Raw genomic sequence first — 27133 nt, forward strand, 5'->3', positions numbered from 1 at the left:
GGGAACATAGCCGGCGACGGGCCGCCTGCACACATGCGGGGCGTTTTTTTTCGCTCTGCGAGAAAAAGCCATTGTGCCCTCGGTGAAGGTTAACCCTCCGATTCATGGAGGCAGGAAGCGTTCGCTGCCTCCCCAGCACTTTTCCCATCCGCGGCCTCTGCCAAGCCTCAGCAGAACAATCCAACCCCTGTGACTAAGAGGGAGGAAGAGAGGGAGGGAGAGAGTCAAAGACAGAAAAGGCGAGAAGAAGGGGGGTGAGGGGGGGGGGGTTGAGGGAGTGGAAGGGTCCAAGTCTGCAGGGTAACATCAGGCTCCTACGTTATGCAAGTGTTCCCTTTTTGCTCGCCTCGCCCCGGGTTTTGCATGAAGCATGATGGTAATGCAGAACATTTGGTATTTCCCCTCTTCACCCAAAACAGCCTCCATTTAAGGCGACTCAGACGTGTTTTCCTCAACAATAGGAGCTGCAAAGTGGCCAGCTGGAGCCAGGTTCAGACAGGTTTAAGCTTTACACGCACGCACGCACACAGACACACACGCACGCACACGTCACAAAGTGGATATCTCAAAATGCCCTCAGAGACAAACACCTACACAGAAAAAAAAAGGTATCTCCAAACACGCGCACACAGACAAGCCCACAGAGAAAAATGATATCACACACACACACGCGCACACACAAGCACACTCACCTCGTGCCGAATCAACAATCGCATCTTTGTTAAATTATCCGGGAAATTCTTTTGCGGTGCTTTGATAACACAGGTGTTCATAGGGCGGTACCTTCAAAACGCTGAAGTCATCGGGGTCTTACAAGAAGCAATGAAACCCGGCCCCTTTAAACACCGCAACTTATCACACGCACACCAGGAGAGGCTGAACTCGCATGCAGATTCATCATAAGAAGGATCTTGTCAGCTGCAGTGGTGATGAGCCTTGATGTGTCTGTGTGAGCCGGTGCCAAGTTGTCCATAGAATCCAAGCCATTTATCTCCACCACTGTTGTGGTTGTGTGGAAGATAAAAGAATAGAATGGAGTTCAACTGAGTGAGCGTTGTGAGGAAGGTGGTCCCACCTAAGCCGTCCAGATAGCCCATCTCCAGGGCTTTCATCTCAAGTGTCGTGGTACAGAGTTTACCCCCCCCCCCCTGACCCTCCCCCAACCCCACACAACCCCGGGTGTGGTTTTCTTATTGACATAAGGCTTATTTCTCATCTGTCAACATTTAATATCCTCAGTCGTCTTTGCCGAGCTCACTGAGATGCCCTCCACACATCTCTGGACGGTCCTTGGGTCACTTGTTGGGTGGCCACGGCTAAAAAGGAAGCGCCCTGTCAGCGTGATCATTTGGCGTTCACCAGAGGGCCGCGTTTCAAGCCGTCGCCGTGTTTGTTGACAGTCCTCGTCTGCCTTTCACGTCATGCAGTCAGCGTAGAGTGACAAGCGTGTCGGTCACGTCCCAGCAGGTCAGATCTCCTAATCTGGCATTGTGACCATCTGGAAAGACATACATGTTGGTCTGATCCCAGCTTACTGTCATTAGTAATTACTAAATTTGAGCTACTGTGAGATGCATGTACTGGTAAAATATATTATAACATTGTTTTGTGCTAAAGCCGTGTCTCAAGTGTCCTGTATTTGACCCTGACGTGCAAAGAGCAGCATGATACAAAATGTTAGTTTGCAGCTGTGTCCTGAGAAGGGAGGACGGTCGACTCGATCTCATAGACGCTTCAAAACAAAGGACTTCTGTTCACGGCCTTGGTTCATATCTTATTCGGTACGAAAGTTCTCGGATCCACGTTTTTACTTCATGTCAATTAATTATGATTTGCACCGGCCACTGAGGAGGATCTTGCTGCGTGTGTGTGTGCTACCCTCAGCTTCACCTGGGTTCTTATCTCAACCTGCTTTGCAGCTTCTCGTGCACGGCACTGGTCTTCATGTGTATAAAAACTCTGAGACGCCATATCACCGAGCGCTGAGATACGTGCTGGTGTGTCTGACCTCCTGCTTGCAAGCAATAGTTAGAGCCAGATATCTGCGGAGAATTGTTCATGTAATCTTTTTCTCTTCCAAATAAATGTTAACTTTTTGACTTTAATTGATCAACGTGCTGCGATTCTTCTCATCAACCAACTCGGGGTGATTGGAGATCTCTGAACTGAAACTGTTCGGCGTGAGAGAGCTCTGGGCGAGTCTAATCATCTTCCTCCAGATAGACCATAGATGCAGTTTGTCCCTCCGACCGAGGAGCAATGAGAGGAGGCAGACAGACAGACCGACAGGCAGGAGACAGGCAGCCCGGCAGGCAGACAGACAGACAGGCAGACAGACAGGCAGACAGACAGGCCGACAGACAGACAGACAGACAGACAGACAGGCAGGCCGACAGGCAGGCCGACAGACAGACAGACAGACAGACCAACAGGCAGGAGACAGGCAGGCCGGCAGGCAGACAGACAGGCAGACAGACAGGCAGGCAGACAGGCAGGCAGACAGGCAGGCAGACAGGCAGGCAGACAGACAGGCAGACAGACAGGCCGACAGACAGACAGGCAGGCAGGCAGACAGGCAGGCAGGCAGACAGGCAGGCCGACAGACAGACAGGCAGGCAGGCAGACAGGCAGGCAGGCAGACAGGCAAGCAGGCAGGCAGGCAGGCAGGCAGGCAGGCAGACAGACAGACAGACAGGCAGGCACGGTGTGAACAAAGATGTCTATCCACAAAGGTGCCCTCTCTCTCATCTGATCCCGACACATCTCTCCTACAAAGGGAGGGCTGTGCACAGCGTGCAGACGCTGCTCGCCTGCCTCTGGAGGTAAATAATGAATCGGTCACACCTGGTGGTCTCTTACAGGCTCGCTGCAGCCTGCGTCCCTGTCAGGCGGCGGTCCGGGGAGTAAGAGCGTGTGTGTGTGTGTGTGTGTGTGTGTGTGTGTGTGTGTGTGTGTGTGTGTGTGTGTGTGTGTGTGTGTGTGTGTGTGTGTGTGTGTGTGTGTGTGTGTGTGTGTGTGTGTGTGTGTGTGTGTGTGTGTGTGTGTGTGTGTGTGTGTGTGTGGCAGATGTCTAACATTCATCCAAATTCTCCTGCAGTTTTCTTTAACCTTTAGCTTCATAGTGTCCACACAAGTGCTTTAACAGTGTTTGTTCTTTTACTGTTGGTGTGAAGTGATTGTGGAGCTTCCGTGTTGGATCCAATCCCGTGTCCCATCATGAGGACCGGTGATCTCATGAGAGACGTCTTACCGGTCAACACAGTCATTTGTGATCACTTCAAAAGATGAAATATTTATCAAATACCCAAATAAGATGTCAGTGATGCCAGCAGTCTTCCTCTCTGTCAAGAAGGCGTGTCTTATTAAAAATGCATGCAGAGCAGTAGTGAGTGGTACCGATTACACGAGCTGTCCATAGAAACTCTTTCTGCTGTTTTACATGTAAACAGGCCACATCCTCAGGCGGGTTTCGAACATTTTGCAGCACTCAATCTATTGTGGTTCATAAATTGATCAACATGTAGTCTAGATTGTGAAGAATACCCATGAAAAGTTGCCTGTGTAGACATCTTACATTTGCTTTTTTGGACCGATTGAAGAAGATTTTCTTATTTCCACAGACACAAAACAGGAAATCCACAAACCCTCACATTTGCCGCTTTTGAATCAATTTCTCTTCACAACTTATTCACTAATCCTTCCAGGACAAACGGACAATCTGTGTCGCCGCCGGTCTCCGCAGTCCCGCGAGCATCTCAGCCCGGTAAACCCTAGATGCTTTTTTTTCTGGAGGAGGTTGATTCATTCAAGAAGAAACGCTTCCACGAGAGGTAGATATGACCGCCTCAGCCCCGCTTATCAGCAGCGCGGGGCCGTGTGCGGCGCAGATAGCGTGCGGCGAGTGCGTCACAGAGAGCGTGTGATTGGAGCCGGATTCACGAGTCAAACGGTGTTTTGTTTTTTTTAATCTCTTGTGCATCAATCACGGTGAACCCACACACACGTGTGGTTTGCACACGAGTTGTTTGTGGGAGCAAACACAAGATGCTCTGAAGTGCTACTGTGGTGCCCTTGTTTCTGTAAAGGTCGCTGCTCCGGCTGTCAGGTAGGAACCGAGTCCCTCCGACCGGAGCTCCAAGCATGGAAGACGGAATGGCGACGCCATCGACGGCGGCTCCTCCGGTCGATAGGCCTCAATAGGTTCGTGTGAACACGCGACGCCCGCGCCAGGCAACAGGCTGCACTCCATATGCGTTTCGTGTGCTTTCCTCGACCAGCGAACAACGCGGCGAATCAAGAGGAAGTTTGCTGAGATGCAAAGAACGACAACAACAAAAGAATAAAGAGGCGAAAGTGAAGAACGGCAGCGTGTTTCCCGTGTAGTGATTTGTGGAACTTGAATTAATTTGGCCCTGGAACGCTGGCGCTGCTTCCAGAGTTTTCCCTATAAACAGCGGAAAGGAGACTCCTGCCCATCAAGTTATTTCCATTCTTTTCAGCTGTGTGTGTGTGTGTGTGTGTGTGCCCGTTTGCACACGCATGCACTTTACCACCCTGTTCTGATTTGACTAATAATGAGATGCTGCTGATACAAGGGGGGTAGTTGAAGAGTAATTCTGTTTTATTACGAGACTTGTTTTCACTGTTCAACCGTTTCTTCTTGAGATAACATTGTGCACGCGGAAAAATGGCAACATGTAAACACTATAAAGAAACCGGAACAAAAAGAGTAGTCAGATGATGAAACCAAGCAAATTAAATATAATCAACAGGCTTGTTTAAAGCCTTTACGAGCCCACACTTTCCTAGTATTTTTGTTTTGTTTTTTCGCTTTCTGTGATCAAGATACTAAATTCTTTGCCCGAGGCACTTCTCCATTTTTTTATTGATGTTTCTCCCGACAACACTGGAGTCCACCCCGGTACAGCAAGAAAAACAACTTCTAAAAGTTTACTTGCTGAACATAATGTTGAATCTTGAACACTGGTTTTGACTCGTGTCCCACCAGACCAATTTAATCCGTGATTCGGACCGCGCAGCGCACCCAGCAAAAGGAATCATGTTGTTAAGCCCCCTTAATGGAACAGTCGGGGTGGACTCTCCATATCTTCTTGCTCAAAAAAAAAAGGAGGAAAAAAAAAAAGGAAAAGCTCATCTAAATGGAAAACACATTGTCTTCATTATTTGCAAGTGTTGAATGAAAGCAGTTGCCATGGTTACAGCCATCGGAGGCTGAAGCCTGGTTTGAGGCCAGAGGGGCTACAGGAACAAAGTGGCTCCTAATGGTGAGATCCTACAAATGGCTCTCTGAGAGGGTTATATATCGCTGGCATTTCGGTGTTGGCCAACACAGCCGCAGCGCAGCAAGCGATCGCATTGCCATCATATCCCGGTGTCAGCGCCGGGGCTGCTTAATGAAACAAGATAAATCCCGCTAAGTTGTTTGTTGTTCCTCAGCACAGTCTGCTAAATATTCTTAGAAATTGCATTTCCTAAATGCCCGTTCCGTGTTGTTTTTTCCCTGACGCGGCCGCCCTTTTAGGAGCCGTGCGGAAACTTCCGCTGCACGCCAATCAAAATGCAGATTGTCTACACGCCACGGTGTCCACCTTGGAGAGTTGCAGCTGAATACTAAGCAGGAGAACGCTCGCCGTTTTGACTGCGGTTCGTGCTTTGGAGTCGGGAAGAGGGAGGCAAAAGGACAGCACTTAAATCCTTTTGGTGTCTGAATGTACGTCAAATTACCTTTAAAGTCCCACACAGAATGTCACATCAGCTGAAAAGACACGCTGGGACTCGGGGACAAGGTGTCTTTTCCTCCGGCAGAAAGACACAGGTCGCTGATATTGGAGGATGTGGTCGTGCGGGACCTCGACTGCCCCTGATGAAGGGGCATCGGTAAAGCAAATTACCAGGGGGTTGACCTTTGGCAGCGCGATGCCGACCCCAGCCGGGGAGGCGGCCTGACGGGAACACCGACACACTTACGCACCAGGGTTTGGGTGTCGGTCAACACTCACATTCATATACATTCATTTCAACCCAGCAAATGACACATCTCAATGAAATTTGTTATCCCGCTTTTCCATGTCAATGTCCATCAAAAGGATTTCGAAATGATATGCAAATTGCTGTTAAGATTAATGCGTCACTCTAATGCAGCGTTCTCACTTACTGTTACTGTATTTTCATTAATACACAGCTGCCACTCAACAATACCTCATGTTCACTAAAAATAGTTCTGTCACTAACTGCCTCACATGCTTTTCCAGCCCAAACTTCAGAGTGTGTGTGGCCTGACAGACGCGGCCCGGGGCGATAAAACGCCGGCGCGCTTATAGAAAGCGAGGTGTCATTCAGAGCCCGTCTGAATAGTAGCAGCAGAAGAGCGATCGGGTTCTGGTGTTTGCCGGCGCTCTAAAGCTCTTTATGCAAGGCTCAGTATTGTAAACGCATTAAGGTCGCGCACATCAGCGGCCCGGCTCGCCGTGTCCTGTTTGCGCGAGGTTATTCTGCCCTCATGAACAGGTTGTTTCACGCGATTCAACACGCGTTTCATGCCTTTTTTTTTTGTTTATCCGGGAAGCGAAGTGTCCTCAACTCTCGAGACTTGTTTGTCCTTCCTCAGACACACTGTGTGCAGTGGAGGATCGAGCGGGACTCTTTTCTCTCGGTGTTCGCTGCCAAGCGTTCACTCATGTGATGAAAGAGATCTAAGGCTTTCAAAAGGCCCCGGCATGCCGTCTACAATATCCATCTTTTTTTTTTCTTTTTCTTCTGTAGCTCAGGACTGGATATACCCCCCCCTCCCCGATTTCAATATCAATCCCAGGGAACCGTCTGCGGCCCACAAGGCACGTAGCACCGTCTCAAATAGGCGCCGCTCGATATTATAACACAATTTGTATGTTAAAAAGGTGGCCCCTGTTGTTTGGATGTGTTTCCGAGTGTGTATGTGTGTGTGTGTGTTTGCGTATCGACCAGTGGAGGATGTGTCGCTGACAGGGCAGCCTGTCTGGCCATTGTGTCGGGGAGGGGGGGGGGGGGGGGGGCTGCTTGCTTTCAATCCATTATTGACTAATCTCATTAGCCGAGGATCCTAACGCCGAATGAGCCGCAGAAACTGACTCTCCCCCCCTCCCCTCGCCGCGGAGATGCGCCGATCACGTGTGCACGCGCAAACACATTGACATGCAAAGCGTACTCGCGCGCCGAGGCCCTCCGACGCCGAGAAGGGGGAGTCGCTCGTAATTATACACAGCGGTTTTGAGCGAAGGAAGTTTTTTCTTTTTTTTTTTAGTTTTTTTTTATTGCCCTTAATTAATCATTTTAATTAAGTGACTGCCTATCTGTGCTTTCTACTGGATTAGCTAATTATATGCTCAGCACTTTCTCCCCGCGCCCTGACGTATGTGCGTGCGCGCTGCCCTCGCCTTTGTCCCGGGGCCGCTCGTACTGTATCACCGTGACAGCGCCGTCCGCTCTCGCCAAAAGCAGCCGCTTTGCATGTCGCCTCGCTCCCCGGCAGCGTAAACTTTGCAGTCGCGGAAAAAGGAGATGCAAAGTGTCAGTTGGTTTGCAAAGGAGGATTGATAATAGTCGGCTGATCACGCAGCAGCTTGATTTGTGTGTGTGTGTGTGTGTGTGTGTGTGTGTGTGTGTGTGTGTGTGTGTGTAGCTGGCCAGGTGACTGAGGCCGCTCACCTTTGCAGGGAGCGAGTGAGCGGAGCACTGCAGAAAGAGAGAGAGAGAGAGATTCATTGCTCGCCCCCCCCCCCCCCCCTGTAATTGCTGATGGTTCAGCAGTTTTTTTCGGCGGGCTGAAACAGGAGGATAAAGAGTTTCTCCACTTTTTCCCGCTTCTTGCAGCATTCACTCCCCCCCCCCCCCCCCCCTCCCTGAAGCCGTCTCTCTCCTCCCCTCCCCGAGTCGAGTGTCTCTCTGCCTCTCACACCTTCCCCCTCTGTCTGTTTATGTACTTGTCTTTAGCCGTGTGTGTGTGTGTGTGTGTGTGTGTGTGCAGCATGCAGCATTGTTTATGTTCCCCTGTCAGGCAGGCTCAACCTCCCTGATGGATGAGGTGGGGCTGAACGACAGCCATGAACATTGGAGATAGGAATATCACACAGGGCCTCGATGTGCAGGTAGCGAGGTACTCGCTTCAGTATTAGCGGCTACGGGTGCTTCTACATTCATGAATGTTTGGGTCGACTAAAAAATTCCCGGAAACCGCTCATTTTTCAAGCAAAGCTTCGGAATCCGTACTCCATAAATGTAAGGCCTTGGTGCTTCTGTCAGTTTTTAATGTTTTATACACAGTATATGGTGTATATGCCAATGACGTGGCGAAATAAACCTTTTTTTGAAGGAGTGATATGTCTGTTTGGGTGTTCTAATAAGCTTGAAACAGCCTTTGATGAAACAAAATGGTATAAATAAACAACTCTGCGCATTATAAAACATTTCTGCACATTTGTGCCATGAAAGACATTGTGTGATGTTTTTGTGTGTGTGTGTGTGTGTGTGTGTGTGTGTGAGAAAGGACGGGGCTGTTATCGCTCCATTTGACAGCACAAGTCTTGAATTGCATAACGCCTCCTCTGTCCTGGCATTCAATATTCATTTGATGTTATTTTTAGCTCGCTGTAAGATTATATAAAATGAGACACTCTGTTCTACAAACAAGTGATCCACATCACTGAGACTACTTGCCAGCTCGCCGGCTTGCCTTCAGTTCATTTATTTGTTACCTCCGTAACGATTCCAGAGCACCGCGCAGTAGGATGGGTTGAAATATTATGCGCTGAAATGAAACAATACTGCATTAAAAAAAGACAGATATGTCCGTTTGATTGAGGAGTCTGCGCAGTGTCTCCTCGTCCTCCCCGGGACACACGTGAGACGGGAGGCTTTCCCCATTCATTTGCACAGCGGCAAGCAGAGCAGGGCGGACCTACAGTCTCTGGCAAATTTGGCCGGCGCAAGTGGCGAGTTGTGGACACGACCGGAGGGGAGGGAGGAGGAGGAGGAGGAGGAGGGGGAGGGAGGGGAGGAGGAGGTCGGAGTCCCGCCTGTCGCATGGAATTCATCACATGCTTGTGTTCCTCCATGAGGAAGATTTGTGAGTGATATGCGGCAGCTAACCTCTGCGTAACCCCCCCCCCCCCCACACACACACACACACACACACACTCCCACACGCACTCGGACACAGACTAACCGCCTGGATGGGTCCTGTTGGATGGGGGAGGGGGGGGGGCAAAAGGCTGAACTGCTGCAGTCAAAAGCCTCCCCTCTGCTGATCAAGCGTCCGCCTGTCGGGTAATGTGTTGTCATTGACCAATTAGGAAATCCTGATCAAACGGGCGCACGGAAAGGCCCCTCGCCGGCCCCTCTCCAAGCACGCCGCTCTTTTTAATTGAGCACATTTGTGGAATGAGAGGCTTCTCCCCCGAGGGGGGCCGATGGCTGCAGATACGAGCGAGCTGTTAACGCCGGATCAGTCCGCTCAGCGAGGTTATCAAACAACATGCTGATATATACATTTTATCTTTACAAGCCTCGCCGGTCAGAGGACCCCGATGCAGGTCTGCGGAGTGTCGGAGAGCAGACGTCAAGGGGATGCGGGGCCAGCGAAGTTTGGACACAAGTTGATGAAAAGACTGCATATTCCGTGTGGCGTGAATCAAAATGTATGGAATATTTCTGTCATTAATCTGTGATTAAGGGAACATTCATTTGATTTGAATAAAGCTAATGGTTGCTAATCTTAGCCACCATTATTGTTTAGAATTTAGCTTTTTTTAACTTTTTAAGGGGAAGAGCTTTCTGCCTAAAGTTCTATGCCTCAGTTTGTTTTTGTCACTGACATAATTAAGATTACTCATCAGTTCACAGAAACGGTAATGAATCATGCGTAGCGACAGCAGGCCGAGATACGCGCTCTCAGCTTGTGAACTTTTAAAATAGAGACGTCCGTGAGGTCGTTATGGGTGCTGGCAGTTTGACGATATGTCTTCTCTGGCGTCTTCGGTGAAACTGATAACGCTCGCGTTGCTGCTGTCCATCAGAGCTGTGGCAGGTTGAGCTCATGCACTATTTAAAATCCCTCCCTCTCACTCTCTGCGACCCTCTCCTCCCATTCACTCAAGTCGAGTCACAAAAGGCCAAAGGTCACCGGCACAATGGCGATCGGGAGATCCTCCATCCCCCTGCCCCCACAAATAACCTAATCAAACACACACACACACACACACGCACACACTAGCCGTCAGAACACACACCACTTCCCCTGACTTATCACCACCGACCGCACGGCGTACGCCGGCGAGGCTGCGAACCCACAAACACGTACACGCCTTGTGTTCTGCTCTCGGCCCTCTTTGAATTCCTTCCCATGTATCTTGCAGCCCGCCTGTCACTCCTCCCCCTAGCGCTATCAGTCTCCCCCCCTCTCTCTCTCTCCCTCTCTCCCAGACCTCATAACGGCTCCTCCCGGGCAGCGGCTGCGTCCGCGGCTCACGCTATTTCAAAGTTTTAGGCCGACCGGATTAAGGATGGTATGTGGGAAATGAACAGCCACTCGCAGGAGGGACACATGAGCTGCATGCATAACAAACCAGGAGACTGGCAATAAAAAGAGCGAGGGCGGGGGGGGCGCAAAAGAAAAACACTCACTCTCAAGTTTGTCTCAAGCCTTGTCAGCACCTGCACGGCAACAATATGTCTCACGGAAACGGAAATTTAAAAAATGACTCGTTTGTGGGGGCCGAGTGACGGGCGTTCTTTGTGAGACATCGGGTGCAAGTTCACCTCAATCCCCCAACAGCCCCATCGCAGGTTTACACTTTGGCTCAACTGGTTTCAACATCATCCTCACGTGCGTCCGAAATTCCTGCAGGATTGAGCCGGAGCAGAGAGCGGAGCGTGGCAGCGCGCTGTGAGCCTGATGGAGCCCCACGAGGCTAGCTGGCTAGCTGTTAGCTTCACGCGTGCTCGCTTTTCTTCTTTGGTGGGGGGGGCTCTTTTGAAAGCGACGCGCAGCCATGTGGCTCATCTGGGCTGCCCCCCCCCCTCCTGCTCCCTCCCCCTATTAGCGTGAGGACGCAAGGAAATTAAAAAGAGTGGCTGTTTGGAGGAGGCGGGAGAGAAAGATGTGCTGCTCCTCACGTATGCACGTTTCTCCCCGTGCTTGCTGTGGGTAGTCGCGGCGGGTTGGAGGGTGGGTGTGGGCTCGGTGGTGGAGAGAGACTGGCCCCCATCAGCCTTTTGTCTTCTTTCTTCTTCTATTTTTTTTTTGTGACTGGCGGCGATCGGCCCCTGAGAGCCGGTGGAACGTTACACTTGGTTAGAGAGGAGATATTGCTTGGGCCCCTCTATGATCCTCAACCCTCCCGAGTTCTTCTTCCGCTGCTGCTGCTGCTGCTGCTGCTGCTGGGGCAGGAGGGTGGGCGGGTGTAGCAGCACCAATGGCCCTCCTGCCCCCCCACCACCACCACCATGCTCCCTTTGCTTTTCTAATCACGCTGCAGATGTGCCTGACGGGCTGAACAATCTCTGTGTACCGAACGTGGGGCTCCCGCAGGAATCCAGGAGGCTTGCTTATGTGAGCTGTCATGAAAATAAAAAATAAAAAAAAGGAGTGAGAGGGCAGAAAAGGGGGGGGGGGGCGTGAATGTGGGTCTGCGTGAGACAGAGAGATTTGGGGGAGTTTGAAGGAGAGTGGTAGCTGGAGAAAGACCGAGGGGAAGAGGGAGAGATCAGTGAACAGCGACAAACGCAGCAGGGCCCCTTGGCTTGTGTGCGTATGTGTGTGCGTGTGCGCGTGTGCGTGTGCGTGCGAATGAGTGAGTGAGTGGCACAACTGCGAGCCCACCCTTGCTGACGGTTGCTGCTGGAGCTGCAGACCAAACCACATTAAATAAAGGAAATCCATTCCCAAGCCTGTTAAGGAGCCATGTGGGGAGGTGTGTGTGTGTGTGTGTGTGTGCGTGTGTGTGTGTGTGTGTGTGCACTTGAGTGGCTCTGCGTCCATATGTGTGCAGCAGAGGAATGGGGGAAGGGAGGAGGAGGTGATGGAGAAGGGCTGATGGGAGGGGAGGCATGGCAGGGAGGTGGGACAGGCGGGAGGCGGCTCATATTATCCTCCGTGCCAGCTCTGGTTGGAGCTTGCCGAGGATTACGGCACATTCTGTAAGGCAACAATGGAAGCGGCGCCGATTCGTACACATTTCCACCCTCGCCTGCTTTTTCCTCCGTCGAACAAACACAGCTTTGTCCTCGCTGGCTGCCTGGCCGCTCACCAGGCGGAGAAGCAGGCGGACACCTGGAGCCCGAGGTCTGTCCTCTCCCAACTAAACGCCCCTCCCTCGGAGCAACGGCGTCCCTGCGATGATAATTAAAACGACAGGAAAAAAACACACATCTCGGATTCAAAGCTCATTATTATCACGAGGCTGAAGAGACGCTTGCTCCTCCTCCCTCACCTTTATCGCCCTTAAGCAAGTGCTGCAAACAGTCGAGCCCCAGTCAATGATGGCGCAGATTAGCCCTTTAGTGCCTAATTCACCTACAATAGATGACACGCAGGGACGCGACCACCTTGATCGGCGCGTCTCAACGTGTCTCCGTGAGGTCCGGGAGTGATGCTGATTTCTCCGCTTGGGCCACCTTGTTCCCTTTTAATCGAGTCAGCAGTGCTTTGAGCTTTCGATTAGTGAGGTGTGTGTGTTTCTGTGTGTGTGTGTGTGCTGGTCGAGTGGGGGGTGTTTCACACAGCTCTGCAGAGGTGTAACACCCTGCCTGTAGTGTTGTTGTAAAGCACATTAGGAGGGACTGAGGGTGTTGTTGTGGTATCATGATGCCGGTCCAGCACTCAAGGGAAGGTGAGAAGATGTGTGCGTTCGCGTGTGTGTGTGTGTGTGTGTGTGTGTGTGTGTGTGTGTGGTCGGGATGGTGGCCAGTGCGGCTCGCTGTATTTCTGCGCATGCAGCCACCCTCTGAATCTCTGCCTTTGTGCAATACTTGTCGGCCGAGTGCCTCATAAGAAGGGAAATGTGTCTTCATTCAGACACACCTGCGTCTCCATTGGAGCGTACGTTCCGTTTTAATAAAACCCGCCTCGCAAAGAAAAACGCAATTCGGCAGGAAGATTGAAGTGTGTGCAGAGTTCAGCGACAGAGAAGAGAAAGGGGAAGTTTCTCTCTGTGCTCCTGCAAGTTGAAGTTTGGAAGCCAATTCTGGTTCATTTTTTTCTGTACTTCATTTAAACATTTTAAAGAGAAATATTTACAGATTTACAGAAATACATCAGCACTATGGTCATTTTAAGCTGTATTTGTATGTAAAAACTTGTCGGGTAGTTTTTTGCCATCAGTAACAATAATACTCCCTCCAGTTGAGATATGTGAATCCAGCTTACATTACCCAAACAATACCCCAATAAAGGTGTAATAAATAACGTCTGTTCCCACTTTTTAGCAGTTACTTTGAGCATCATGAACGACCGGGCGAGAGGCACACAAATGACAAGAAAAAAGACACAAGTTGTGGTGAAGTGGGAATAGCCTTTTAGCAGCACTGTGTCCCGGAGTAGCCCGACTGCTTTTTGGTTCACAAGCCATTTATATGAATAAATTAAATCTGTTTACCGCCTCGCTGTGCCTTGACAGCTCAGCTGAGAGACGGTGTAAAGCGCCGAGGGTTCGGGATCCATTTGTCGTGCCGCGATGGCGCGATAAAGCTAATCATTGTCTACACTTCTCGCCCTCACACTGCTTCTCATCCCGCAGAGGCGCACAACTCGTCTGCGTTACGTTAACGCGCTGGAAACTGTTTGAGAGATGCGGGAGTAGGGGTCTTTTTTTAGGGGGGGGGGAAATAATGTTTGGATTGTGACACTTCAAAAAAGCAATCCCCCTTACTTACGGCGGATAATGTTCCGCTTTAGTGTCTTCCTTCAACGTCGTTTAGCGCCGCTCCCCGCCGCTGTCGCAAGTTTGTCACCAAATTAAATCCGCATCCCTTCTTTTCCAAGGTGCGCTTTACGTAACGTGGTCACGTAACGTGACAAACGCGCGCCGCCCCCCCGGAAGGGAGGCCGCCCTGTTCTCTGCGTGGTGCTGCGTGGAAACAACGCTTTTAAAGTGGTGGTACGAGGGAGGGGGAGAAAAACATTGTTTTACCCTCGAGGTGGGCCGATAGCGCTGTGAAAAGCCCATCTGAAGAGCTAGGCCTCATCTGTCACTGGGCAATGGAGGAGGCAGCCATGCAGAAGCCCCGTGATTATAAAGAGATAATTTCATCCAATCCTCCGGTGGTGCTCCATCACCTTGCCGCCATCCTCCGCTGCCTTTCATATTTGTTCCCAGCCTGCATCTCCTCACCCGTTTCGTTTTATTACGGCTCCCACTCAATACATATATTTTAGCCCCCCCCCCCCCCCCCCTCTCCCTTTGAATAGGGAGGAAAGGCAGGTCTCCCTCCTCCCCTCCCGCCCTTCGATTCCCCCCCCCCCCGCGTCTCTTTTGTTGTGCAGGAATCCGCGGCTCTCTACTTGTTGTGCAACGCCTGCCGCGCAGTTTTTTGGGGGTAAATCAAGCCCAAGCAACGGCGCCATCGGCGGCGATTTCCCCCTCGCCGCCCTCAGGAGCGCGCGGCGGGGATTTTCTGGGGTAACCAGCTGAATCACGGCAAATGGGTTCACATTAGGTAAATAGCGCTGAGAACATAATGGATGATAACATCTGTAAATTAGAGAAAAAAAGAAGAGCTGGAGCCTCATAATTGCGTCTGTTGTCATATCTCAACAGCATCGCGAGTTTAATCTTTAATTTGGCTCTTGTTAGCCGTTAAAGATATAACAAAGGAATAGTGTTTAATTAGAACAAGAAATTAAATTAGTCCCCAACAGTGCCATCGCATACTTCTTCTTAAATGATCTTGGGAAGAGTGTTCCTGTAAATATACGGAGCCGGGCCTCTTCGCGTTGGAGGTCGGCGGTGTCGTTACAACGTGTGTTTAACAGATAAAAAAAGGGGGGTGGTGAATGGCAGCCCACCCTCTTTCTTTCCCCTCATTTTAACTCACTGTTGGAGCTAAGAGGGATGACATGGAGAGAGAAAAATAGGGAGGGAGGGAGCAGGAGGGGCGAGAGACGGGGAGAGCAGGTCGACCCGCTCATCAATAACCACAAGGTCAGACAGGCAGTGGCGGGCTGAGTGGGCCCTGTTAGGAAGCAGCAGCTGAGGATTTGTAGAGCTTGTAAAGGCTTAAAGCAACACCGCTCCGCCTCCTTTGTGCCACTAGCCGGGGCCTTTGAAGGGGCCAGGGAGACACCTGCTGGTGGCTGAGGGGCACGATGGTCCTGGTCCCCCCCAAGCCGAGGAGCAGCTCGCTGTCAGCTGGCACGGAGGAGAGGACTGTGTGGAGGAAGTCAGTGGGAGGACGTACATCAGCTGGGGACGGACCGTTCTTGTTTGAAGAAATGTGAAGATGTTCATCAGATCCATTTTATTTAGCGTTGCTTCACTATTAACCTTTTCATTGTGTTGAAATCAGGTGATTTCGTTACATTGAATGAAGCTTGTTTGCAAATTCCTTTAAATTACCACATTCACAGTCAGAGTCACAAAGGGTGTCCAGCTAGGACCCAAACACTTCCTTTCTGAGAGTCGGAATTGGAAAAAGGTCCTCCGACGTCTCTCCTTTTTTATTTATTTTTATGAGCTTTCTAATTCATGGAGAGGAAGTCACTCGTGTGCCCTCCTTCCCTCTCAAGTGTGGGCACGAGCAGCTCCAATAGGTAGCATAAAAGCTCTTTAGCTGTCTAGTGGAGTAGATTACCGGCCCCACCGTTAAATCCAGCTAGAGACCCCTAAGTGAGCATTATCAGTATGGTGCAGCATGCTGCCTCCTCTCTCTCTCTCTCTCTCTCTCTCTCTCTCATCTCACCGGTACTTTGTGCGGGGGGAAATTTCTCAGCCTGTGATGGTAATGGAGAAAGACGGCGTTGGGGGGGGAGGGGTCTGAGTGATGGGGGCGAGTGTCTGAGGGAAAGATGATGCGCCGCAGGAAGCGACGTCCCTGCAGTCGAGGGAAGGAAACATTAAGACCGAATGAGATAAAGGAGGACTTAAAGGGGGGGTCGGGGGGTACAGATGGAGGGATTCACTCTCCTCCACCACCCCCAAAATATGTGCTTGTTGATTCACCCACCGCGCCGCTTGAAGCCACTACGACTTAATGTAATATTTATTTGATGTTGAACGCAGCACAATGTCCGCCCCCTCCCCCCCCCCCCCACGGGGGAAACCGATAACCTTTAACGCAGGTTAATACTTTTTAACTCGGGATAACGCCATTTAGCATGTCGGATCACAGACCCGTTGTTTGCCTCCCGTGAAAAAAATGATTCCTCTGGAACAAAAAGAAAAGGGGAAAAAAAAACGGTTTTCCATAAGCTGCTGCTCCAAAATCAATAGTGCGCTGTAAGGGGTTTTGTTAGAGGAACTCTTATGTAGCAGGAGAGCGATGGGTGGGGGGGGAGGCAGGAGGGGAGAAATGAAATGTAGAGCATGTCTGGGCCCAGGGTACAGATAATTGTTAACCGAAGATTACATAATGGCTAAGTAATGTAAACAGAGAACCACATGCCAAGTTAATGTTCTCACAGGCCGGGATGGAAGGCTTTCATGCCGTTTTCTGTGTGTGTGTTTGTGGGTGTGTGTGTGTCCCCCTCCACCTCTGTCCATTCTGGCCCCCGAGGTGCTTTAAACGCGGTCAGACATCCTCCCTAAGCCGCCCCGGCGTGTCCTCTCTCTCTCTCTCTCTCTGTCCGAAAGGGGTCTTGCGGCGTTTGAGGGGAAACCGCCGGGGCTTGTTAAGGGCGTCGCGAGGAGCTGCGGAGCAATGTCGTCCTCCGGGCTCTCCGAGGTGCTCGTCACCTGCCAAATCAATACCTCCCCCGCTCAGATCGCAGCGCCACACACAAATATGTGCACACTAAACTGCAATAGCCTGGTGGTGATGGGGATTGGCAGCTTTGCAGAGGTAAGGCAAGCTTTAACACGTGTGTGTGTGTGTGTGTGTGTGTGTGTTACAGAACGCACCGGTTTAATGGCTGGCAGGTAGAGGCGGAAGAGGGACAATCAACATGAACGCCATTCCGTCGATGGACAGACACATACAGCAGACCAATGACCGTCTGCTGTGTATCAAACAGGTGAGTGTCAGCTGTGGGGTTTATGGCACGTGGGGGCTTGATGCATCGATGCACTGGCATGTGGTGCAGGTGGGAGGCCGAAGTGCTTCACGTCCTTTAATCGGACGTTTGTGTCTTTATAAAAAATGTTACATTTTCAATATTTCTGATAGCTAGCAGATTAACCTTAATGATGATGTTTAGGTTGTTAAAGAATCTTCCAAGGTAATATTTGGGCTCTGACCTCGTCCTTCTCGAGGAGGCTACAGGTGGGTGCTCGGGGGGGCCTGTAGTTGTCCTGAGCCTGTGTTGGATGTTACCTCATCCTACGTATCACTTCCTCGTGAGTGTTCAGTGGGCTTCAGTGGGTTCAGACGAAATTACAAAACTCCCCAGTATACTTTACTATCAGGACCGTGGTGCGACTGAGGTTACTGCCCGGGGTCAAAAGAGCAGAGCCCCCCCCCCCCCCCCCCCCCCCTACCTTCCTCCCCCGTCGTCACCCTTCTTCCTGGCTCCCAGTGCGTCCTTTTGTTCTGCTTTCCCCACTTTTTACCGCGGGACCAAACCCCGGCAGAATGAAACACACACACACACACACACTTGCGTAACCCCGGGCTACAGGTCTCTCTCCCTTTGATCTCCCCTCTTAACCGACGGCCCGTTTTGTTTCTGCGCTCTGTGTCCCCTTTTGGGGGCAATGTATGGGGGTCTTGCACAGGAGACACACACAAGTGCAAACGTGGCAAATGGTCCCCCCCCCCCCCCCGTCGGGGAGTTCCCCAGCTATTACCGCGAAAGAGACAAGGTGAGGCGGATAGCAAGACGGGGCGAGTGTAAACCGAGGGAAGCCCCCGCGCGCAGAGCCAGGCTTTGATGTCTTTAAGTAAGCAGGTGTCTCCAGTCTGGTTACAGCTCGATAGCAAATATGCACCATCGCCTCCTTCTTTAGTTAATGGGAGGTGAAACTGGACCCAGTGATTGCACAAACATTGTTCTTAGCTCCGTCCAACGCAAAAGTGCCAACGATTCAGATGTCAGGAGGTTAAGTGTATCAACCCCCCGCAGGGTGAGGGGGGGGGAAACTAAATGTAAACAAACACGTTCCCAATGTTGGCGGCCCGGGGGAAGCAGCACATGGGCAAACATTGGGCCAATTAGAGAGATCCATGTGCGTACAAGGAGGCCTCCAGTCCACCTAATAAACGGTTAAGCGCCGGGTCATTTCAAGCCGACCAGCGAGAGCCAGCAACGCGCTAATAGAGGCGGCTTTGTGCCGCAGACAATCAGGGTTTTGGAAGACCCGCATAATAAATACCATTTATGTCCTGCCAATTAGACGAGCAGCGAGCCCATTCAGCCGGCCGTCTATTCTCCTCCCCGCACACAAAGATGATCATCGGGGGAGATCAGAACAATTAACTCCCTATCTTCTCCCCCTGCTCCCTATTGTCCAATATCCAAGCCATTAAAATAATTAAGGAAATATTGTAAACCAATCCAGCTGTTTGCTTTAATTGAAAGTGTGCACATGCTGAAATTTGGCATCTTGGGGGGGCCGATGCGGACGTGAAGCAGGAATATCAATGAAGCCTCCTCCATTGTGTTGTTGTTCTCTGGAAGATGTGACATGTCTGTCTGAATACCCGCAGCCAGCGCGGCGGACAGGCGAACAAATTGATTTTGTTCAAATGATAAATCACTGCTGAGCGTGATGATAAAGTAGAGGAAATTGGAATCTGTCAGCCCGATTGAATCATGGGTTGAAAGTTAAATCAGAAATCATTGCGTGGGCAATTTTTAAATTACCGTCCTGTTGTGGGATTTGCAACGATGTAATTTTCCAAACAATAACTCAACCTCAAACTGTTGATAAACTATGAGAACATGGTTATTATTCACCTCAATACACTAATTTAATCCTTAAAAAATGTCTCTTTATGTCTATTAGTATTGTAAAAGGTAATAGTAAATTAGAGTTCCAAGACGGGAATCTATTTATCTATTTTTGGACATTATCAAAATGAATCGGCAGATAAATTGACCCTGAGGTATGAAAAGGAGCACTTGTACGTTGATATATCTTTGAGTCTTTGTTTTCCTGGTGGTGCTAAATACCTCAAGGGAACATATCTCCAACTTAAATAAATAAATAATAAATACGCTTGCATGTTTAACCTCCAAGCGAGGCGAGGATGTTTCCAAAAAAACACATAAAAACAGTTATCTGGATTCACGACCAAACACGCGGCTCCTCAGTGGCACTTTGTCCTCCCTCCCCTCCCCCTCGCTCCTCCCGCGTCCTAGAACTGCACCGTTGTGAACACTTCGGGGGGAAGATGTGCTGCGTGATACCACCGGTATCTATTTCACAGGCAGTATTTTTCCTCTCGCTGTGGGAAGCCAGTCTGCTCTCCACTCATATGGGAGGGGGGGGGAGAGATGGTTTTGGCGGAAACTGAACTCTCCTCTCGCTGCAGGAGCACTTCCTCAAACTGAAAGCGTCAATATTTCACAATGAACTACTACGGGCTGCTGCTGCTGCGCCGGCTGCGCAGCTGTTTTTCGTCTGCCACCGTCTTCTTTTTCAGGGTTAATTGTCTCCATTAATATGTCTCCAGTGCTCTGGGGGCGTCGCTCAATGACAACAGCGGCGACAACCAAAAGCCGTGATCGTGGGGGGGACGGGGACGGAGTCTTTGCCCTGTTCCGGTCTCGCTCCAGATGTGCAGATCAAGCCGTTACCAGACGTGATTGCGTCTGAAGGAACGCTGGGAATCCTGTCTGTCTTTGTTTCCCTCGGACTGAGCCGAGCGTTTTGCTGCAGCGTAAAAAGCCGGAGGGTCGCTCTCACCCGGGGGGACGAGGCGGGTGGGTGTGGGGGGAGGGGGGGGTCCCTTGGCCGCTGGTTTAGGTTTGATTGGTGGGTTTTGGCCGGACTGAGGGGAACATCTGTGGCGGGGCAGTGCCAAGCTCTCCATGTGACAGCCACGCTGGTGGGACCAATTGTTCTGAGTGCAAAGAACAGTAATCACTTCAAGCCCAAGTGTTGGTGGTGTGTGTTTTTTTTTTGGGGGGGGGGGGGGGTTACCCTCCCCTCTAGATATCTCCCCTCCTCCCCCCTTCCATTCTTGATGCACTGATTGCATGTGTTGACTTGCTTCCAGACTCATCTAAATTTAGCATCTGGCGATGTGTGTGTGTGTGTGTGTCTCCAGGAGAATTTATCCACTGGTAGAATTTACAAACCCACCACGTCTCCCAAAACAAAGACGTGGAGGGCGAGTGGGGAACGTAAGATAAACAAGACTGGTTTCATCCGGCCCTTTTCAAACTCCTGTTTTTTTTCCTTTTAATTGAAATGAAAGTTGCCTTTTTAAAATCTTGACCTTTGCTGCCCCCTAAAGAGCAAACAAGAAAAAAGCACCGCTTTTGTCCCTGCCGGTGACATCGAAGCTCGCAGACACTTCAAACGTCAAGCTCAACCGCTCTGTTTAGGTTTGGACACATATTCCCAGTCAATTGAATGAGAACGTGTTATTCACAACTGTAACGCTGTGACTCACACCGACATGTGAAAGCTTTAAGAGAGGAATTGTGCAGCAGTGAGTCCGACGTGGCAACCCAGTGAGGACTATCATTTGGCTCCGGTGGGGGGGGCGAATGTCATGGAGGGGTACCTGTGGGTCAAGGAGCCTGCTCTCACGGCTGTTCAAACAAGGCGCTTCCTCAGCGCTTCAATCGGGGAGATTTATTGCGGTCGATGGTGACGGCGGTGCTACAGAAACCTAGTGAGAGTGAAGTGGAAGCAAGTCTAATGGGGACGCACCCCCCCACCCCACCCCACAGCGGAAAAGTGGTCGTATAAATTGTTTCCTTTCAAGCCTCTTAATTATTCACCATGTTATTGGCGTGGCCCTCGTTCTGGTGACAAGTGAGTTTGTCGCCCAATCTGCAAAATAGTTCAGGCCGCTCTACTCCCGTGTGACCTTCTGCATGTTCTAACACTTCCCCAACCTTTTACCTCCTTCTCCCTCCAGCACTTACAAAATCCAGCGAATTTCCAAACAGCGGCGACCGAGTTGCTGGACTGGTGCGGCGACCCCCGAGCCTTTCAGCGGCCCTTCGAGCAAAGCCTGATGGGATGCCTAACGGTAAGTAGCCAGTCGTGGTGCGTCCGTGTCCCCACCACCACCACCACCACCACCCCTCCCTTTATTCAGTCTCACACTTGAAGGTTCAAGGGCAATAAAAAAAGTGCTGCATTGGCTTTTTCCGTAACTCCCTCGGGGTTATGAGGGAACTAATGTTTAGCTGCCTGATCTTTACCGAGGTCAATGGAAAAGAAAAAGTATTTCACCCTTTAGAAAACTACTGAGATTCGGTCACCTCCCGGTGACTTACTTATTTTGTGCTGCGGCGCTCAGAAATCGGGCTCACTGGAAGACAAAAAGGGAGAGCAATAATGTCCTCAAACCACAAAGTTTTGAGGGGCACACTGTAAACAAAGAATAATTTGGGCCGAAATGCGTCACAGTAATTATACACAAAATTGTCTCTATGGGTAAATTGTAGTCGGAGGAATCCTCTTCTCTTCACTTCATACGAAATGTAATACTGCGCCGAAGAAATCAAAGTGTAAGGCTTAGAATCCGTTTGCTTTGAAGATGGCTCAGAGAGGTTTGCAGCCTTCTCCGTCGGCAGCTCGCGTCTAAAGCCGCTACGATGGAGCCCAGTGGTGAAAAATGGCAGATGAGCTCTGAACATTTCGGACCGGACGGTCGGGTAGAACAATGGACGGACGGCGGACCCGTCACTCACCCGTCACCTCGGGGCATCTTTATCGCGCCCGTCTCCGTTCTGCCTCCAGCGGTGGATCGGAGACGCGCGCGGCTCCCGTTGGCCGTAGTCCGCGACACCCCGCCGGGCGGGCGGGGCTGCGGGCGGAGGGAAGGGACCCTGCGAGCTTTGCACTCGCGTTGCCGCGGTGAAGTGATTGTTTGTGTTGCTGCTTTAATGTGCAGCAGCAGGTGCCTCTTCCTCCCATTTCGCCAATTCAATCTGTTTCCCGCCGTGAAAATCCCAAGGCTTTGCCTTTTAGTTTATGGGCTGTACGGACCGCGGCGCAAACCAGGCAGCGAGGGGGCACAGAGAATGTGATGTGATTGTGAATTACCTGCCGACTGCATCGGGAAACACTTCACCCTGTTTGCCTGCACGCCTCAGTGTCGCCATTGGATGGTGACAGACAGGTGGCTACGTTGCACAAATATCATCTTCTGCACACAGTTGCACCCGTTGACGTCGAGAGAAATGTGCTATGAAATCAAATGGGACGTTTGTGAAATTAGCCTAGAAATCAGGCCGCGTTGATCCATGCTGACCACAGAAACGTTTAAAGAAGAAGTTTGCAAGACCCAAACAAGCTTATAAGAGTAATGACATATTATCTAAGGATGTTTTACATTTAGAATGAATCATTTGCTGTGCAGCTGTTTCACAAAGTAGCATAAAGTTTGAGAGACTTTGGTACGGTGGACAATGCATTGCCACCACTCCACCAACTGTGTACAATTTAAGTCCTGAAATTAGAACTCGTTTTAACTTTTTACACTAAAATTACCTCTCAGCCAAATGTCCCTCGCAAATTTAGATTGTAATTAGACAGCCTATACTCGTATATCTTCTTCTTAATGGGGGATTCCTATAAATAAAGGCCACATATGCGCACTCTGTTTTGGTGTCACGTCGAGACTATACTTACAGGAGATAATGATATGGTGCACGGAGCAGTGTTCAGCTGCGCTACCTCGAGGCTTGTCCTGAACTTTCGGGATCTATGAAAAGCAGGCGCAGGAGAAGAATCGGCCTCCAGTGAGTCTCGCTGATCCTCACAGGCCTCGGTATGTCCTTCGGGTCCCGACGTCTCGAGCGGGTCTCTTTGAGCTGATAATGGCGACGGTAAATCAAAGCAACATGTGCCACATGGGGGATTTACATCCCCTCCTGTAGCATGTGGAGGATCCTCTTAATGTTTCCTCTCTGTGGACATCGCGGCACCAAAGGCCACATTTAGTCCACCGACTCACATGGACCTGATAAAGTAGTCGTGACTTTATCCCTTAAGTTGAGCTGCACCTTTGATGCTGGGAAGCTGCACTCTTATGTAACAGCCAGAATCCGGGTAATTGGGCAGACGAAATGATGAGTCCTTTGATGAGTTTAAGGACCTGCTTTAAGGTATTTTTATTAAGTAATCCGCAGATCCAATGATGTATCTTTAAAACCTAACTTGAATACCAATTTCCGACATGGAGAATTTGTTTCCTTATTTGCTCATCATTCACATTGCTGCATGTTTGCAAAATATCTCCAAAAGCTACTACTTTTAAATTAGATTTGGTTAAAGCGTGAGCCGTGGATCAGCACAAATCTTCCAACTTGCAATTGAAGGATCAGGCACATAAATGTGGTGTATCCTGTCTGTGACGGTGTGTATGCAGATTCATGTTTAAAAACGATTTCTCTTCCGACATACTGAACGACATACTGGAATCTCGCTTCATTTCGTGAACACACCATAACAGTCCTGACCGGGTGCTTCCTGCTGTTGTTGTTTTTTTTCTCCGTTGTGTTCAGGTGGTCAGCCGGGTAGCAGCACAGCAGGGCTACGACTTGGACCTGGGCTACCGGCTCCTGGCCGTGTGCGCCGCCAACAGGGACAAGTTCACTCCAAAATCAGCAGGTAAGACTGCACTTTTCTCAACCCGCCCGTCTCAGGCCATCTGGCCATGCCGGCCCGCTTGAGCTCAAAGATCCTGCCCAGATTCTTGGCAGCATTCCATGATACCCACCCCATCACTCCTGGACTGTTCCCGGTACTCCAGACGAGCCCTGCAATCGTAACCTGTGTTGGGCAGCAATCCCGGAGAGATTAGAAGAGACAAATGTTGATGTTAGATTACGGTCCTCTGCCCGGCGGGGAGCGCGGGCGTCTTTTTTCTTCTGTTTTCAACCAAAAATGAACAGTAATACAAAACAGCGTGTCCTTTTTCCCCCTCTAATAGCTGCATAATCGTTCCCTTCTCCATGTCGCGTCTCACGTCCAAACTGGTTCCCAACATAGAGAACTACAGCAAAAAATGTTCTGCGGGGGGGTTTGAAGACGAAGTGCGTACAGCCGAATACTCAATTCGTCACATCGGCAACAAAAAAATGCTTTTATCAGTGACGGAGAGTTCTTGTTTTCACGCGGCACCGTCATCTTAGCGCGGTGATGGATTATTGGGACAGATGTATACTGCTAAATGTTGTTATCAAGCTGGCGGGGGGGAAAAAAGCAGGCTGAAGCACGACGGCAATGAAGACGTATCGGCTGTCAGCGGCCCGGAAGATAACAGGAATATTTTGTGATCCTTTACTTTTGATTTGTGGTTTCCACCTGTCTTGGGTTATGAGCAGAGCAGGAGTTGCACATTCGATTCCGCGGGCTCGGCCTCGTTGCTGAGCCGCCATAAGTCGACTAGAACATGAAAGTCAGGAGCCACATATTGTTTGAATTTTCACTTCTCTCTTCTGATTTACGGCGTCTGCGGCCTCATACGTGGTAACGCAAGGCTTCAAATCATGCGCTGTCACTCATCTGCAGGCCGCGAGGGGAGAATCATTATCTGCCTGCAGTTAACTCATACTGCGAAATGTTTTCTAATTCTACTTAATGCTAAATCAAATCTCAGGCCCCTAATTTATGGGCTCAAATAAGATTGCCAATTGATTCTCTGCCTGCATCACTTTCTGCAATAGTAGTCATTCTGGTCGCCGACGAGCACTCCAGTCTAGGCAGCGTCCCAAAGTGCATTTCATGGACAATTATGAACTTGTATGCATGGATATTTTGAGAGGCGTGTAGGAATAGAGGGAGAGAGTCAGCCGTTGATAACCACTGAGGAGACGTCCTCCAGCAGAGCTCCCGGGAGCTCTTCAGAGTGGAGGCCCCTGCACCATCCTGCGATGGGGCCGGGAATGGCGGCAGCAGGTCAGCCAGAGACAGATGAGTTAGTGTTCACTGAGGATCAGATCTCCGAAGCTACATTAGACGGGACATAAGAGGCGGATCGGATGTGTAATTGACTGCGCTGGGCATAAAGGAGGTTTAGCTGTGATTCGTTTAGCGAAATCGTTTCGTTTTTTTTCCCGGATGCGATCCAAGTTTTTTTTTTTAATTCCCAGCTGCGTCATGAATACGACCGTCAATCATTTGCAGCACGAGAAGCTTTTGTAATGTTCTGTAGTCAGAGCGCTTGAAAGTGTTCCGCCGTTATCTGACAACAAAGGGACTCGTGTAGGAAGTTTTTCTCTGAAGGAAAAAGCAGAAAAGGTGTCCGAGGTGCATATGAAGGCGAATCGTTCTCTCGCCACCACTGGCCGGCTCGGCCTCACCGTGGGTCTTCCTTTCTGCTGGGAAAACCTGCGTTTATAAATGGGCGGGAGGAAGCCAGATCTCTGGGTCTGTCTGCCACATCGGGTCAATAGTAAATAATAAGTAAATCAGATTTGGTGTCCCACTTTTTAACCCCGGCCTAACTTGTCTTGTTTCTGCCGTGGTCACGTTTCTGTTCTGTCCTCCGAATTCCTCTCCCAAACATTTTTTCCCGCAGTTTTCTGTAGTAGGAAATCAATGTTCACGGTCAACTTACAGCTGAAGCAGGTTGTGACTTTGAACAATCCATTCATCATGTAACGCCTTCAACAGCTTCTTCTTCAGTTTCTCGGTAAGAAAAAGGAAAGGCAAAAATACTCCTTGATCTTAATGACACCACCGATATGTGACTCCCTCACTTGAGGAAAACTTCATTATCTCCTCCTATTGATTTTATCAGGCAACGTACGTAGCGGATTTATAGCAAAGTGGGCCATTTAGAGGCAGATCTTGACTCTCACTGGGATTCAGTGAATCATACTCTTTAATAGATGCACTCAAGGGGATCGGCCAGTTTTAGTCCCGTTTGCCCCACAATGCTCGGGTAGGGCTGGGGGAGGGGCATCTGTCTGCTAGAAGCGACCTCTTTGTGGCTGAGATTAGCCTGCTCTATTAATCTGTGATTACGTGGACTGTCTTAGTGCGGGGGGGGGGGGGGCCTGCATATCAAAGTCGGGGGATCACCTGCTCTCGTGGATGAACTCATCAGGACGCATCCCCTCTCGCTCCCTCCATCACAGGGTCCATTACAAGCGCTCTCAGGCCTCCTTCATCAGTGGCGCACCCTTCCTGCAGGATGGTTCAGTCCGGTTTTGGGAGCATCTACGAAACGCTTAATCAGGAGTTTTTTTACGCCCCCCCCCCCCCCCCCCCCCCCCCCCCGCTCACCCCAAAGAGGGTCAGAGTAGCACATTCCCGATCGTTTGCGCCTCAGCAAGCTCTTGGAATTCCTCGGCTCTAAAGAGTGAAAGGAGGCACCAACTTATAAGAGACGGGGACCAGTCCAAAGTTTTCCCCCGCCATTCTCCCGCGTAACAAACGGCTGGTAAACCCGCCATTCAGCAGATAATTAGCTGGGCTTCAGCTCCGGGGGGGTTCGTAGTTCAACCACGTCAGCATGATAAATAATAACAGTTTTTAACATCCTTTGTCTTCATCTGGTTTAGTTGGTTTGATAGTGGACGGTTTTATGGGGGTTTCAGTGTGGGGGGGGGGGGTTGCGGTTGTAGGTCAACATTGAGCAGTGTGACCAATGGAGACATACTTGAACTCTTTTAAGCAAAGACGAGTTATATCAACTTGTGCTATGCTTTGAAATATGTGCAGCATGAAGACCTGTTACAAGGGAGGGGTGTGCCGTTTGGACGGTCAATGCAAAGAGTTTTTTTGCAACGTATAAACCTTTTTGGAGTCAATTTTATTTTTTTATATTCATAGTACTTCCAAAGGGAGGA

At 50.2% G+C, this 27133-nt stretch overlaps 1 protein-coding gene across 7 annotated transcripts in view; it reads left to right on the forward strand.

Moving 5' to 3' along the window:
- Positions 1–27133, forward strand: part of LOC120819249 (zinc finger MIZ domain-containing protein 1) — a 90972-nt gene that overhangs the window by 42357 nt on the left and 21482 nt on the right. For all 7 annotated transcript variants that reach the window (XM_078103423.1, XM_078103426.1, XM_078103427.1 and 4 more), the window contains 3 exons: positions 17102–17221; positions 21241–21354; positions 23840–23945. In XM_078103423.1, coding sequence (XP_077959549.1) covers positions 17153–17221; positions 21241–21354; positions 23840–23945 — 289 coding nt within the window. In that variant the 5' untranslated portion in view covers positions 17102–17152. The remainder of the gene's footprint in view (positions 1–17101; positions 17222–21240; positions 21355–23839; positions 23946–27133) is intronic.

Source organism: Gasterosteus aculeatus, chromosome 5 (genome assembly GCF_964276395.1).
Source record: "Gasterosteus aculeatus chromosome 5, fGasAcu3.hap1.1, whole genome shotgun sequence".
Classification (NCBI taxonomy): domain Eukaryota; kingdom Metazoa; phylum Chordata; class Actinopteri; order Perciformes; family Gasterosteidae; genus Gasterosteus; species Gasterosteus aculeatus.